General features: G+C 37.9%; 1 protein-coding gene across 4 annotated transcripts in view; it reads right to left on the bottom strand.

Moving 5' to 3' along the window:
* The window catches only part of TTC28 (tetratricopeptide repeat domain 28), a 636,432-nt gene that overhangs the window by 292,531 nt on the left and 329,457 nt on the right, over positions 1–14,444 (bottom strand). For all 4 annotated transcript variants that reach the window (XM_043558040.1, XM_043558041.1, XM_043558042.1 and 1 more), the window contains 2 exons: positions 12,126–12,398; positions 11,033–11,163 (listed from right to left, as the gene is read on the bottom strand). In XM_043558040.1, coding sequence (XP_043413975.1) covers positions 11,033–11,163; positions 12,126–12,398 — 404 coding nt within the window. The remainder of the gene's footprint in view (positions 1–11,032; positions 11,164–12,125; positions 12,399–14,444) is intronic.

Raw genomic sequence — 14,444 nt, 5'->3', positions numbered from 1 at the left:
CTGATACACATTTATGGACACTGGACTGGAACACTGCAGATGGCTTACCGGAATATTTGAGCCCCTTGAGGGCAAGAACAATGGCACATTCACCTTTATACCCAAAGGCATTATAGCATCTGGGGCATAGTAAACATGTGTTGAATGAGCGAATGAATGAGATTATAGATATAAATAAGCTATTCTCCTCTCCCTCCAGAAGCTGCCAATTATACAATGGGGAGAAGAGCACCATTACAAACAAATGATAAGTGCTATAACTGAGATATCACTAGAGGCTACACTTTGCCAGTCAATTTGAAAAAAAAAAAAAAAAACCAAACTAAAAGACTGATACCAAGTGCTTACAGGCTTAGAACAACCTTTTGTGTGTACAATTTGGGAAAATCTTTTAATTTAAAATGTGTATAATAGCTGTGCACCCAGGAGTCCCACTTATTAGACACTACTCCTAAATGTATATAAAGTGACTTGTACAAGGTCTTTTTTGTTGCGACCATGTTTGTAAAAAGAAAAAAAATCTCCCTGAACATTCCATCAGCAGATGAGTGGTATATCCATAATACATAGCACTACACAGAAGTTCAAAAGAACGTGGTTGATCTACATGTGCTAACATGAAAAGAGGTTTAAGACTATTAAGTGAAAAAACTATTTGTAAAACAATATCATATTTTCACATATGAAAAACAGAACCCTAACAGAAAATGGGCTACAGCCATGCTGCCTAATACAAATGTAATAATTTAAACTTTCTAGTAACCACATAAAAATGTAAAACAAGAAAAGTGGAATTAATAACATATTTTATTTAATCCAATGTATCCAAAATATTATTATACTGCAGTCAATGTAAAAACTTAGTAATGAGATACTTTGCATTGTTTTCATTGTAAGTCCTCAAAGTTTAGTGTGTATTTTACATTTACAGCACATCTCAATTCAAACTATTCACATTTTAAATGCGAACAGCTACATGTGGTAGTGGCCACCATAGTGGGCAGTGTAGATCTAGAAGGGAAATTCTTCAAACTGGTAACCGGGGTCACTTCTGGAAAGGATAACGTTTGAATCTTTTACATCAATAATTAATTCGTATATTACTTACACAATGGTAAAAACATAAGAATGAAAAACAAAGTGGTATGGGAATATAAATGTATGAGCAAATTGACCTGTTCCAAGGGTTGTTGAATATCTGGGGTCAAGGAGGAAAACCTGGGAAAAATAAAATTTTAAAATACCATTTACAATAGAGAACTAATGGTTACCACAGGGAAGGTGGATGGGGGGTGGGTGAAATTGGTGAAGGGGATTAGGAGTACGCTTACCATGATGAGCACTAAGCAATGTATAGAATTGTTAAATCATTATATTGTACACTTGAAGCTAATATAACATTGTATGTTAATTACACTAGAGCTTAAACATAAATAAAATACTGCTGAATTAAAGGAAAATAATAAAATATCATTTACAATAAAAGGCACATGTGCACACACACACACACACACACACACCTAACACCTAAGGATAAAACTAAAGGAAATTATGCAATAGTTCTACACTGAAAACTATAAAACATTGCTGGAATAGATTTTACAAGGCATAAATAAATGCAGAAATATACCATGTTCATGGACTATTAGATTCAAATATACTGATAGATTCAATGCTATCCTAATCAAAATCCCAGCAGGATATTTGAGTGAAGGAAAGGGGAACAATAAGCTTATTTTAAAATACATATATTTACTTACATGTATATAAGTGTAAATAACCTGGAATAGCCAAAGCAATCCTAAAGAAAAACAAAGCTACTAGAATTCCAGACTCATTAAAAAGCTGCAGTAATTAGGCAATGTGCCACTGGCGTAGACAAAGAAATCAACAACACAGAAAAGAGAGTCCTTATATACCTTACACCTGACTTAGGACAAAAGGAGCATACAGTGTGGTCTTGTGAATACATGGTTCTGTGTTAATTGGATATGTATATGAGGGAAAAAGCTGAACTTTGATCCCTACCCCAAACCAAACACAAATGTAAATTCCAAGTGGCAGGAGACCTAAATGCAAAAGGTAGAACAGTAAAGCCTCACAGAAAAATATTTTGATGACCTTGGGATACACAAACATTCTCTTAAACAGAACACAAAAGGGATTAACCATTTAAAAAAAAAAAAAAGGATTGGTAAAGTGGGCTTCACCAACATTTGTATGATAATGAGTAAAAAGATAAAAATTTTAAAAGAGCTTTCATGGTGCAGAGGCAATTTAACGAAACCCGAATACGGAAAATATTGTTGAGGGGTCAAAGAAGGGGTCTTCTATGCAGACCAGAATGAGTAAAGATACGGAGGGGAAAGTATAAGGCACATTTAACAAAGTATGACAAGCAGGCTAGTATGAACAGATGCTAAGGCGTGTGACATACTGAGTAGCTGAAGCAATGGGAAAAGGTTATTAAGGGGGTTGGACTTTATCCTGAAGGCAAGAGAAAGCTGTCAAAGGATTTTAGGCAGGAAAATAGTGTGATCAGAACTAAATTTCTGAGGGATAACTCATAGATCTCTGTAGGTGATGGATCAAATTGAGAAGAAACTAGAATCAGGGCAGAGGTAAAACAGATTTCACAAATTACAGTATTTACATTTTCCAGTATGACAAGAAGTACGCAAAGCTACCTAGCAAATAAACAGCACTTTTTCCAAGAGTGTTGAGTTTACTTGACTATCTGGGGGAAAACAATTTTACACTGAATTAAACTCTAATATTACATAGGCATGTGCAACTGCACGTGACTCATTTAAATGATGGTGCCAAAGATAATGCCAATAATAACAGTAGCACCATTTTTGAATTCTTATTGTGTCTTAGGCACTGTGCTAAGAAAACACTTTACATGAACTCATTTGATTCTCACAGCAATAAACAAAGTAGTTACTACTAGAATCACTTCCTCTATGTAACTACACACACAGGGACGCCTGGGTGGCTCAGTCAGTTAAGCGTCTGACTTCAGCTCAGGTCATGATCTCACAGTTCATGGGTTCAAGCCCCGCATCAGGCTCTGTGTTGACAGCTCAGAGCCTGGAGCCTGCTTCGGATTCTGTGTATCCTTCTCTCTCTGCCCCTCCCCAACCAGCACTCTGTCTCTGTCTCTCAAAAAATAAAATCAAAATGTTAACTACACACACCGAGTTATCTACTCAGGTATTTGTGTTTCCATATACCTTGTTCTTTTTATTTTTTTAGTTTTATTTATTTTATTTTGAGAGGGGGGAGGGGCAGACAGAGAGGGAGAGAGTGTATCCCAAGCAGGCTCCATGCTGTCAGAGCAAAGCCCGACGTGGGGCTCGATCTCACAACCCTGGGATCATGGCCTGAGCCTAAATCAAGAGTTGGACACTTAATCAACTGAGCCACCCAGGTGTCCCTTTTTACTTTTTATTTATCTGCTATCCTTTATATTGCTGATGATGTAACTTGGTATAACTACTTTGGAAAGCTGGTAAAAATTAATAAGTCTAAACATATGTATGAAGAAACATTCCTGATGTTTCCCAAAAGACATCTACAAAAATGCTTACTAGCAGCTTTTTCATAAAAGCCAAACATTAGAAATAACTCACATGTCCATCACACCTAGAAGAGTTAAATAATTTTCAGAGTCACATGGCTAATAAGTGTCAGAGCCAAAGTTCAAGTTTGTCTAATACTAAAGTTCACATTCTCAGGCACTGCACTACACTTGAAAGAAATTACCTAGTTAACGGCGGCAACTTCAGGCTGTGCTCATAGGTCCAAGCGGTTGACACCTCTCCTTTACTTGTAGGAGAGTACGTGTTAGAAAGAGTGGGAAGTTCTACAACAGTCCAGGCAAAAGATGGCATGGTGGAAGGGAGGACCCAGAAAAGAGGTTGCCAGAAAGAAGATAACCCAGGAACAAGCCGAAGGTGAGAGTTAGGTGGCTTGGCAACAGGAGGACAAACAGCAAATGCAGAAATAGGCACCGACTGAGGGCTAAGTTAGGAATTGAAGGTGGGTGTCCAGGAAGCAGTTGGATAAAGAAATATGACACCCAGGAGAGAAATCAGACTGATGAAAAAAGCTTCAGAGTCATCAGCATATTTGCATATCAGATTCCTAAATAGAGAACAACATCTCTAATACAGTATAATTTATGCACTCATCTGGCAATTAATATTAGCTCATAGGAAGGTCTCTATGGGCACCTGAAATTAATTTTCAAACCATTAGAGCAGATAGAAGGTTAGTTAGAATGAAAAATTCCTGTGGAGAAGGTATCACCTCCCCTATTAAGTTTCTGAGAGTAATTGTATAAAAGAAAAACCTACTGCTTTTTAAGTACGTGGACAGAGTGGTTTCAGGCTGTTACCTCACTATTTGAGAAAATATTAAAATATACTAGAGCCAAAGATATAAAATGCAGAAAGATGTAGCTTGGTATCCTCATAACCACACCATTCACAGTGGTTAGCTTTTGCTTCAAAAGTCAGTGTCCTATATTTTATTTCAATATCAAAATAATGCAAAAGGGAAACCAAGGTACATTTTGAGGTCACAGATACAATGTAAGAGTAGGATAATCATAGAAAGCACATTCTCTGATGGGGCACGTGGGTAGCTCAGTTGTCTGAACGTCCATCTCTTGATTTTGGTTCAGGTTATGATCCCAGGGACATGGGATCAAGTCCTGCATTGGGCTCCACGCTGAGCATGGAGCCTGCTTAAGATTCTCTCTCTCTAAAAGTTAAAAAAAAAAAAAAAAAGTACATTCTCTAGCTTTTTGTACTCAAGAGGAAGAGTGATTCTTTTGGGGAGAGTTCTCAGTTCCACCAGTGCAAAAGTTAAGAGAAAAAAAAGGTAGAGATATAACATAAGGAAAGAAATGCACAAAACTATCATTATTTGCAAAACATTTCCATTACAAGAAAATTCACAAGAATCAACAAAAAATTATGAGCTAGGAGAGAATTTTCACATGCGCCAAAACACGCAAAACATGTAAAACAAACACCTTTCCTATATATCATCAGTACCTAGTTTGTTTTGCTTTGTTGTGTTTCCTTAAGATTTTATTTTTAAGCAATCTCCACACCCACCGTGGGGCTCAAACTCACAACCCCAAGATCAAGAATTGCATGCATCAAAAACTGAGCCACCCACGTGCCCCCATCAGTACCTAATTTTAGAAACCTACACACAATGGAAAGAAATATCCTATTTCCAATGAGATACATTAAATATCTAGGAAAAAATTGCATTGAATTGTGTAAATTCTTTATATATTTTAGATCTTAATCCCTTATTGAATATATCATTTGCAAATATTTTCTCCCATTCAGTAGGTTGCCTTTTTGTTTTGTTTGCTTTTCTTTGCTGTGCAAAAGCTTTTTTTCCTTTTTTGATGTAATCCCAATGGTTTGTGGGTTTGTTTTTGTTTTTGTTTTTTTTTGGTTTTGCTTTTGTTTCCCTTGCCTTAAGAAACATATCTAGAAAAAATGTTGTAGCCAATGCCAGAGAAATTATTACTTGTGCACTCTTCTAGGACTCATTTAGGACTAGGACTCATTTAGGTCTTAAATCCATTTTGAGTTTATTTTTGTATATGGTGTTAGAAGTGGTCTAATTTCTTTTTTTTTTTTTTAAGTTTATTTATATAGTTTGGAAGAGAGAAAGATGTGGGAGGGACAGAGAGAAAGAGAGAGAGAATCCCGTGCAGGCTCTGCACTGTCAGCACAGAGACCAATGCGGGGCTCGAACTCACAAACCGAGAGATCATGACCTGAGCCAGAGTCAGACATTTAGGTGACTGAGCCCCACAAGTGTCCCAGAAGTGGTCTAATTTCATTCCACATGTACAGTTTTCCCAACATCATTTACTGAAGAGACTGTCTTTTCCCCATTTCATATTCTTGCCTCCTTTGTCATACTTTAATTGACCATATAAATGTGGGGTTATTTCTGGGTTCTATAGTCTGTTCCACTGATCTATGTGTCTGTTTTGTGCCAGTACCATATTATTTTGATTACTACAGCTTTGTAGTATATCTTATAATCTGGAATTGTGATATCTCCAGATATTGTTTTTATGTAGCCCTAAAAAAAAGATGAGACCATGCCATTTGCAACGACATGGATGGAGCTAGAATGTATTATGCTAAGTGAAATAAGTCAGACTGAGAAAGACAATTACCATTATGATTTCACTCATATGTGGAATCTAAAAAAACAAATGAGTAAACAAACAAAAAGCAGAATCAGAACTAAAAATACAAAGAACAAACTGATGGATGCCAGAAGGGAGGAGATGGATGGGGAAAATGAGTCAAAGGAGTGGGAGATACAGGCTTCCGGTTACGGAATGAGAAGTTGCAGGAATAAACTTCACAGCCATAGGGAATATAGTCAGTGATATTGTAATAGTGTTGAGTGGTGACAGATGGTAGCTACATTGTGGTGAGCAGAACATAATATATAAACTTGTAAAACCATTATGTTGTACACCTGAAACTAATGTAACATTGTGTGTCAACTATATTCAAATAAAAATAAATAAATATGGAAAAACTCTCCCTAAAAGTATCGATCGCTGAAGGGCATAAAAGGTGAAACGCAAGAGCAGACCAGGCTCCTGAACAGAAGACCAACTATTGAAAGGACATCAATTTATCCATGATTAATATGTAAATTTAATATAATTCCAACAAAAATACCAATGGAAGAGTCTCCAAAATTCAACAAAGTGATTTTAAAGTTCATTTGGGGGTACTGAGGGAAGATAAGAATATTCTAGATTTTTTTTTAAAGAATAATGTTATGAAGCTTATAGCAGATATAAAATGTGCAATAAAGCAACAATAATTAAAACTGTGCATTAGAACACAAATTGTCCAACAGCTCACTGGGCTGATACTGCAAGGCCTAGTATCAGATCAATATTAAATAACCAACATCAAAAAAAAATACATAAAAAAATAAAATAATCAAATATCACAACAGAAAAAAAAGGATGAGTATTCAAGCTTTTTATAAAAGAAATTTTTAAAAATAGTCAGCCCCAGGGGCACCTGGGTGGCTCAGTTGGTGAGGCGACTAACTTCAGCTCAGGTCATGATCACGCAGTTTTTGAGTTCAAGCCCCACATCGGGCTCTGTGTGGACAGCTCAGAGCCTGGAGCCTACTTCAGATTCTGTTCTCCCCCTCTCTCTACCCCTCTCGCGGCTCACACTCTGTGTCTCTCTGTCTCTCAATAATAATAAATAAACATTAAAAAAAAATAGTCAGCCCCAATAGCAATTAAAGAAATGCAAAGTAAAACAGCAATCAATATACCACTTTTTGGTTTTACTTATCAAGCTGACATTTTAGTTTATGTTATTTATTAGTTAGTAATTCCAAGTGTTGGCCAGTGCAGGGAAATAGAACCTCTGATACATTGCTGGTAGGACGGAAAACAGATATAGCCTTTCTGAGAGCTATTTAACATTAAGTATCAGAAGCCTTAATACGATTTTTCCAAGCAAGCCTACTTTTAATAATTTAGCCAAAGGAAATGATGAGAAATATGTTCAAAGATTTATCTACAAAGATGTTTTTCCAGATTTTATAATACCAAAAATTTTGAAACTAAATATATAACAGCAGGGGTAGAGATGAAATAATTTGTGATAAAACCATACGACTTCAGTAGAAATTTCATAAAATGCAGAAATGGGGGCGTCTAGGTGGTTCAGTTGGTTAAGCATCCGACTTTGGCTCAGGTCATGATCTCACAGTTTGTAAGTTCAAGTCCTGCATCAGGCTCTGCAGTGGCAGCTCAGAGCCTGCTTTGGATCCTCTGTCTCCCTCTCTCACTGCCCCTCCCCTGCTTGCTCTCTCTCTCTCTCAAAAATAAATGAGATGAACATTTTTTTTAATTAAAAATAAATAAAATGCAGAAAGATAAAAAATTAAGTGGAAAAAATTAACAAAAAAACAAGTTATAAAAGTATCATAGTAGGATTTCAATTTTTCTCTGAATAAACAATTACATGTGCATATTTGCTAAAAGATTATACCCAAAATATTGAAAGGATGGTAGGCTTATGGCTGGTTATTTTCATTAATTTTTTATATAACTGGGTGAAATTAATAACTATTACTTTTTAAAAAAACTAGGAGTCTGTGACTAAAACAAACAGGATGGTACAAAATAGTATCAGACCTTTGTTAACGGTATGAACTAGCTTATCCCTCATGACTGATATGGTGACCAGGTTTTAGAACCCCGCACGCCAATTTCTACATCTCACTCAGGGGCCAGCTTGAGTTCCACCTGTTTCACAAAGCTCGCCCAGGTCTATACCTGGGAATCTCTGTCTCCTCTGGAATTCGAGAATCTTGGCAGCGATTAAAGAGAATGCTCATTATTTATTGCTCAAGCGCTGTATTAATAATACTTTTGTTATATTCAAGTTCTGTCTCAAAGAAAACATCAGCCCTTCAAGAGGAGAGACCCCCACACCCATTGTCTAGACCCAGAACCCTCAGCACAGTGCTCTACACACGTTAGGTGCTTTGCGAGCAGGCATCACACTTCACTGAATTACATCACAGAAGACTAGCCAACTAAAACTTTGAAACTGAATGAAATACGCATTACTGCAATAATTTCTTTGTATGTTCCTTTAAGTTCTAGACCAATATTAACTCCAGTCTTAAAAACCATTGGCTGGTTTCAGGGATGTGGGAATGAAGATTCCCTGTTTAATTCAGGCAGAGAAGCAGCAGCACTCAACTGCAACCTTAAAAATTAAGGGAAAAGGTAAGAAAAAAGCATTAAATTTTCAAGAAAATGAATGGTACCCTAGGATTCCAGGGGCAAACACAACAGAAGAGACACTGTGAGAGAAAAGAGGAATTCTACAGGTCAGTCTAGAAATCAGATAAATATGCTTTGGCAATACAGAGCAGGGGCATGGGCTACATAGAACATCCCAAAACAAGGCTTCCCCTGTGGCCGACGCTAACCGGCAACCAGAATGGGCAACAGTGAAAATGAAATAGTCGGGAGGGGGGTGTAAAAATTATTCCAGTTTTGATAATGAGAAACTTTGAAGAGAAAATTAATGGGGAAAAAAATACAATTAATGGGATTTTCAGCTTGGAAAAGGAGAGGCCACAGGCCATTAATTATGGTTGAACATTCTCTGTCTAGTCCCAGAGGGGATAAAATCAGTCTTACTTATACATAAGAAGGGTTTCCCAAAAGGCAGGTTTGTGAACTAGTGTGGTGGTGAAGTAGAGGCCAAAAGAGGGGGAGATGGAGTGGCTGTGGCAGGCAGAAATTTGAAGATGGGAAGATTTGGGGAGGCAACTGGTTCCAGTATTATCTCAAAGTCCCTTCCATGCTTATAATTTAATGATTTCTTATTATTATACAGCAAAGGTTTATAAAACCCAGATAATACAGGCTATAGAAAATTACACTATTAAGAAGAGGGAAGCCAGAAAATTTTCACTTCTCCTTTTTAATACCTATGATAATCCTGTGCCCTAATTACAAGTCTTTGGACCCAATTTAGTAATTGGGCTAATATATATGCATCCCAAAGGTCAGGACAATAGAGTACAAATGCAGCTTTTGACATATGTATAGCCATGCGAGCCTTCACTAAATGGCCCTATTAGACAACTATGCTGGTTTAGTTCTTAAACCTGGCTCTCACTTAATGCCATCAGTATACCTGCATCTAGAAGTCTCTTTTCATTCCCTTAACATGAAGAAGTCAGATTATCTGGCTTTTAAGAACTGTTTGTAAACTAAGAGTAAATAAACAAAGAGAAAAGTCTTTAGTATTATCTTGAGAATAAAATCACCTGAAGTCCATCTCCCTTGAATGATATATTTTGGCAGCTTTCAAAGGCTTTTTTCTGACATCCATGGATGAGAGAGACTTTATGGAAGTCTCTCCCATTCCCAAGGGGAGATTCCAGCACATCACTGAAACAAAGGTTTTTTTTTCTTCCCCAGTTCGCTCCTAGTGACTGACCGTGTTCTAGAGACTTGAAGATGCTGAGTCATTTAAATAATATAATTAATCTCTATAATGTCCCACAGTGAAATTCTAAGATAACTAAATATAATAACTAAATATATTTCCCAACACATAGATTGATTCATAAATTTGTTATTACCTCTCCTATTACCCTCCTCTTGTTAATAATATTATAGTATAGAAGCTACCATTTATGCAATTCCAAGTACCATGCTAGGCACTTTACATATATATATTATTTATAATCCTATCACAGTTGTGTATGGGATAAATACAATCATTATTTTCTAAATAAGAAAACAGAGGCAAAGAGGAATTAAGTAATACTTTCCCCAAGATCTCTGAGCCAGGAAGTACCAGAACAGGGATTCCAATCTGGGTCTATTTCGCTCCAAACCCCACCCTCTCTCCGCTTGGCAGGCACTTTCTCATCATGCTGCATCTACTGGATACCAACTCTCTGAGAAGATTACATTCCGTTTCTCTAATAAAGGTAGACAGTATTCTTTATCATTATAATTCATGTCTCTCAATCAGACTTACTATGCTTCTACCACCTGAGTTAAAAATCCATCAAAGACACAACATGAAGAGCTTGCAGTAAAAATACCCCATCTCAAATAAAGCAAATGTGTGTTTCTTTAACTTAACGGATATATCATGAAGATACATTTTTTGTTAATTTTACATAGGTCTCTTCCTTTCATATTTGAATAGAATAAGAGCAATGCATCTAACGATGCAGGCTGTTAGATCCTGAGGTCAGGGGCCAAGTCTTATCCATCTCTGTACCCTCAAGGTCTATATGTGGCAGACATTCAATACCTGATTGTTGATGAAAGATAGAGTCAATGATCATCAACTTCTAAAAGCAACATTTTAGGGTGCCTAAAACATTTTGAACGGCAAAAAAAGACTCCATGTTTCCAAAAAAAATGTATAAGGTCTGCAGGTAAACTTCCTACCTCTCGATCCTTGAGTTTCATGGCGAGCACCAACTGGTGCCTGTGGTTAGTGAGAGCCTCCCGATAATTTCCTTTGGAGAAGAATGCAGAGCCCAGATTCCCATGAGCTCGGCATTCTCCTGTCTGGTCACCTGGGTTGGATTTTAAAAAAAGATAAAATTTCTCTAAGTTATAGTGTTAATTATAATTTGTAATGCCCATATTAATTTAAGAACCACAGATTTACTAGCTAAGATTTCACTTCCCTTCTTTTAGAAAAGTACTTTCTTCTTCTCCAAGACTCTATGTAGTAAGTTATGGTCCTAGAACTTGAATCTCTGGACAGTAACTGTAGTTATAACATACAACTACAGTCAGGGATGTAGGGGTCCTAGAAATGAGAGGATAAAGAACTTGACACAAACCAGCTATTAGGAGTCAGCTCAATGCTCTGCTAATGACCTCTGGTTCTGAACAACCATCAGCTTGTTGATTCAGTGATTTAACTACAAACCTACTATGATGTGTTGCTTCTTTGCAAGTATGCTGATGGCAGACTTACCGTGTCTCTGCTCTTACTGCAATCCTGCAAGTCACTGAATAATCGCTGTGACAACAACCGTAATCATAAGCCACATGCATTTTACAAATGAGGAAATGGTAGCACAGACAGCTGAGGCAACTTGCAGAAGGTCATATGGCTAGTAAGCGGCAGAGCCAGGGTGCTAAACTCAGCAGTCTGGCTCCACAGGCCCCACTCTTAACCAGTGCACTGTACTACTGCCTCTGACAAAATGCTGACGCCTCCTAAGGGAGGCAAAAATTAAAATTAAGATGAAAGATTCACCCATCAATACTATCACTTGGAATATTAAATCTGTGAGCCCAAATCTCTGAAGAGGGCAATGAATATGTTAATCCACATATCTTGGCCTTTGGGGAGCCTTGGTATCTTGTTATAAGAAAAGCCCTGGAGACCTAAGCACTCTAAAACACAGAATGTTCTAGAGACGCACTCACTTTTCATTGCATGTGGTATCCCTATCCATGTCAGGCTAATCAGTTTTCTTTATTTCCTTTCTGTACTGAAATAAAAGACAGAAGCATACCCTACCTAAGGTCTTGGCTACATCCAAGTCCTGCTGCATGTATCCAGTACTCTTCTCTGTGTTTCCAAGAGACCAGTAAGCACTGCTCAGGGCGGAGAAAACCGAACCTCTCAGTTTGAGGCTGCAGGTGCCAATCTTGAGAGCAGCTTCTAAGACAACCACAGAGGCGCCATGATGGCCAGCTGTCAGGAGTTCCTGCCCAACCACAGATACGACCACAAAGGGGCTCTTGTCCAGTTTCATTTTCTGAAGCTGCTGATAAGTGGGCTCGAGGGAGTCTGGGAAAAAAAAAATGGAAAGGAGAATGTAGGATGATATATAAAACAATCTTTTGTAATATGCTTTAAAACATTTGTTTATTTGTTTGTCATACCTTTTTATGGACTATTTCGAGTACAAACTCTTCAACCTTTACTCTAGCACTACCCTCAGGGTCTGCTTATACATAGGATTCGGTAACCCCAATCTTAGTCCGGTAATTTCCTTCTCTCCACTGCGCATGCATATACCACACTCACCTTCTCTTCCACTCTTTCTTTGAATATGATGTGCCACTTTCCCTGAACAGTTCTCCCTCCTCTGTCCTGCTGTCCTCTCAAAATCTTATAAGCACGGGGCACCTGGGTGGCTCAGTCAGTTAAGGGTCTGCTTCAGCTCAGGTCATGATCTCACAGTTCATGAGTCTGAGCCCCCCCATCAGGATTCTCTGTCTCCCTCTCTCTCTCTGCCCCTCCCCTAGTCACACATGCTCTCTCTTTAAATAAATAAATAAACTTTAAAAAAATCTTACAAGCACACCCCTCAAGTTCTGACTCTACCATGTGGTATTCTCAGGCCCTCCAGCCCACATTACTCTGTATCTAAACTTCTGCCGCATTTTTAGAGTTAATATTGCACAGTTTGACCCCTAACTATTTTAGACTTGTTCCATGTGTGTTAATTTTTAAGACATTTCCCCAGCTAAATCTGAAGACCGCTGTAGGAGTGTTTAAAGGTTTATAGTAATTCCATAGCAATTGGCACAATGTGGGCACTAAATTGAAAACTTACCATTGTCACACCATTGCCACATAGGTGATAGTCCCTAACCCATCTGGCATTCAATAAATGTTTGTGCAATCTGAATCTGAATGTCTGATTAATAAAACTCCATCCACCTTTTCCCTAGATGATGCAATAAAAGACGCTCTCCCAACGAAATCTCCATCATCCTCACTGCAGCCCAGTGTCCACTGCTGCTTCTAAGACCAGTATGACCAAATAAAAAAGTATTAGGGCTCCTGGGTGGCCCAGTCGGCTGAGCCTCTGACTTCAGTTCAGGTCATGATCTTCACAGTTCATGACTTCGAGGCCCATGTTGGTCTCTATGCTAACAGCTCAGAGCCTGGAGCCTGCTTCGGATCCTATGTCTCCCTCTTTCTCTCTGCCCCTCCCCTGCTTGTATTCTGCCTCTCTCTCTCCCTCTCTCTCAAAAATAAATAAAACATAAAAGAAAACAAATTTTAAAGTATTATCAGCTTTTGCCGTGGTGACAAATGAAACCATAAAATCATCTGCATTTGCTAAGATAAGACAGAAGACAAAATTAATGTTAATCGCATTTTATTTTCACTGGTGTCTGGAAAGGACAGAGACTAGGGGTCAGAAAGCCACGAAAAGATTCTTTCTTTCTGAAGCTAGGTTTGAATGTGGATGACCTCTAAGTGCCTTCTCCCTCTTCTCCCATTTTTTCAAAAGACAATTGCAGAGCCAATGGCTATAACCCTACACTGATGTGGCACTTAGAACGCATTTGTTAGCTTTCCTGAAAAACTATTTCACATTAGTTGTTCCAGTGTGCACATGTAAAAAACTATTAAAAGGCTGGTCTCTTTAAATCTTGAATCTCTCAGCCAACAGTACTGCATTAAAATGTAATTTTTACAATTTATGACTTTGAATTTCAGCTCTACACTAAGGAGCTCTCGTCTGAATCAACATTACCACAGAAACCTCGAAACCTACTGGTGCCTAAAGCATTTTTCCCCTTCAATCAGATCACTAAACAGAGAACAAAGAACATTTTTACACCTGTCAAGATGCAAGCGTGCACAGTACCAGTAAACACTGGCTAACCAATAGGGTTAAATACAGGCACAAGAACCCAGGAATTACTGGAATAGAAAAGACCAGTACCATACTGAAATAAATGTGAACAGAATTTGGTGGTACCCGCTGATGGGTTTGGCAGCCAATGATGATCACATTAGCGTCCCACCAGTCAATTAGCAGAAGCAAAAATAATAGAACTTAGAGATGAAAAGACCTTGAAAATACCCATTTTA

Source organism: Prionailurus bengalensis, chromosome D3, assembly GCF_016509475.1.
Source record: "Prionailurus bengalensis isolate Pbe53 chromosome D3, Fcat_Pben_1.1_paternal_pri, whole genome shotgun sequence".
Taxonomy (NCBI): domain Eukaryota; kingdom Metazoa; phylum Chordata; class Mammalia; order Carnivora; family Felidae; genus Prionailurus; species Prionailurus bengalensis.
Note: the sequence above shows the minus strand (reverse complement) of the source record. Positions and strands in the feature narration are given on the sequence as shown.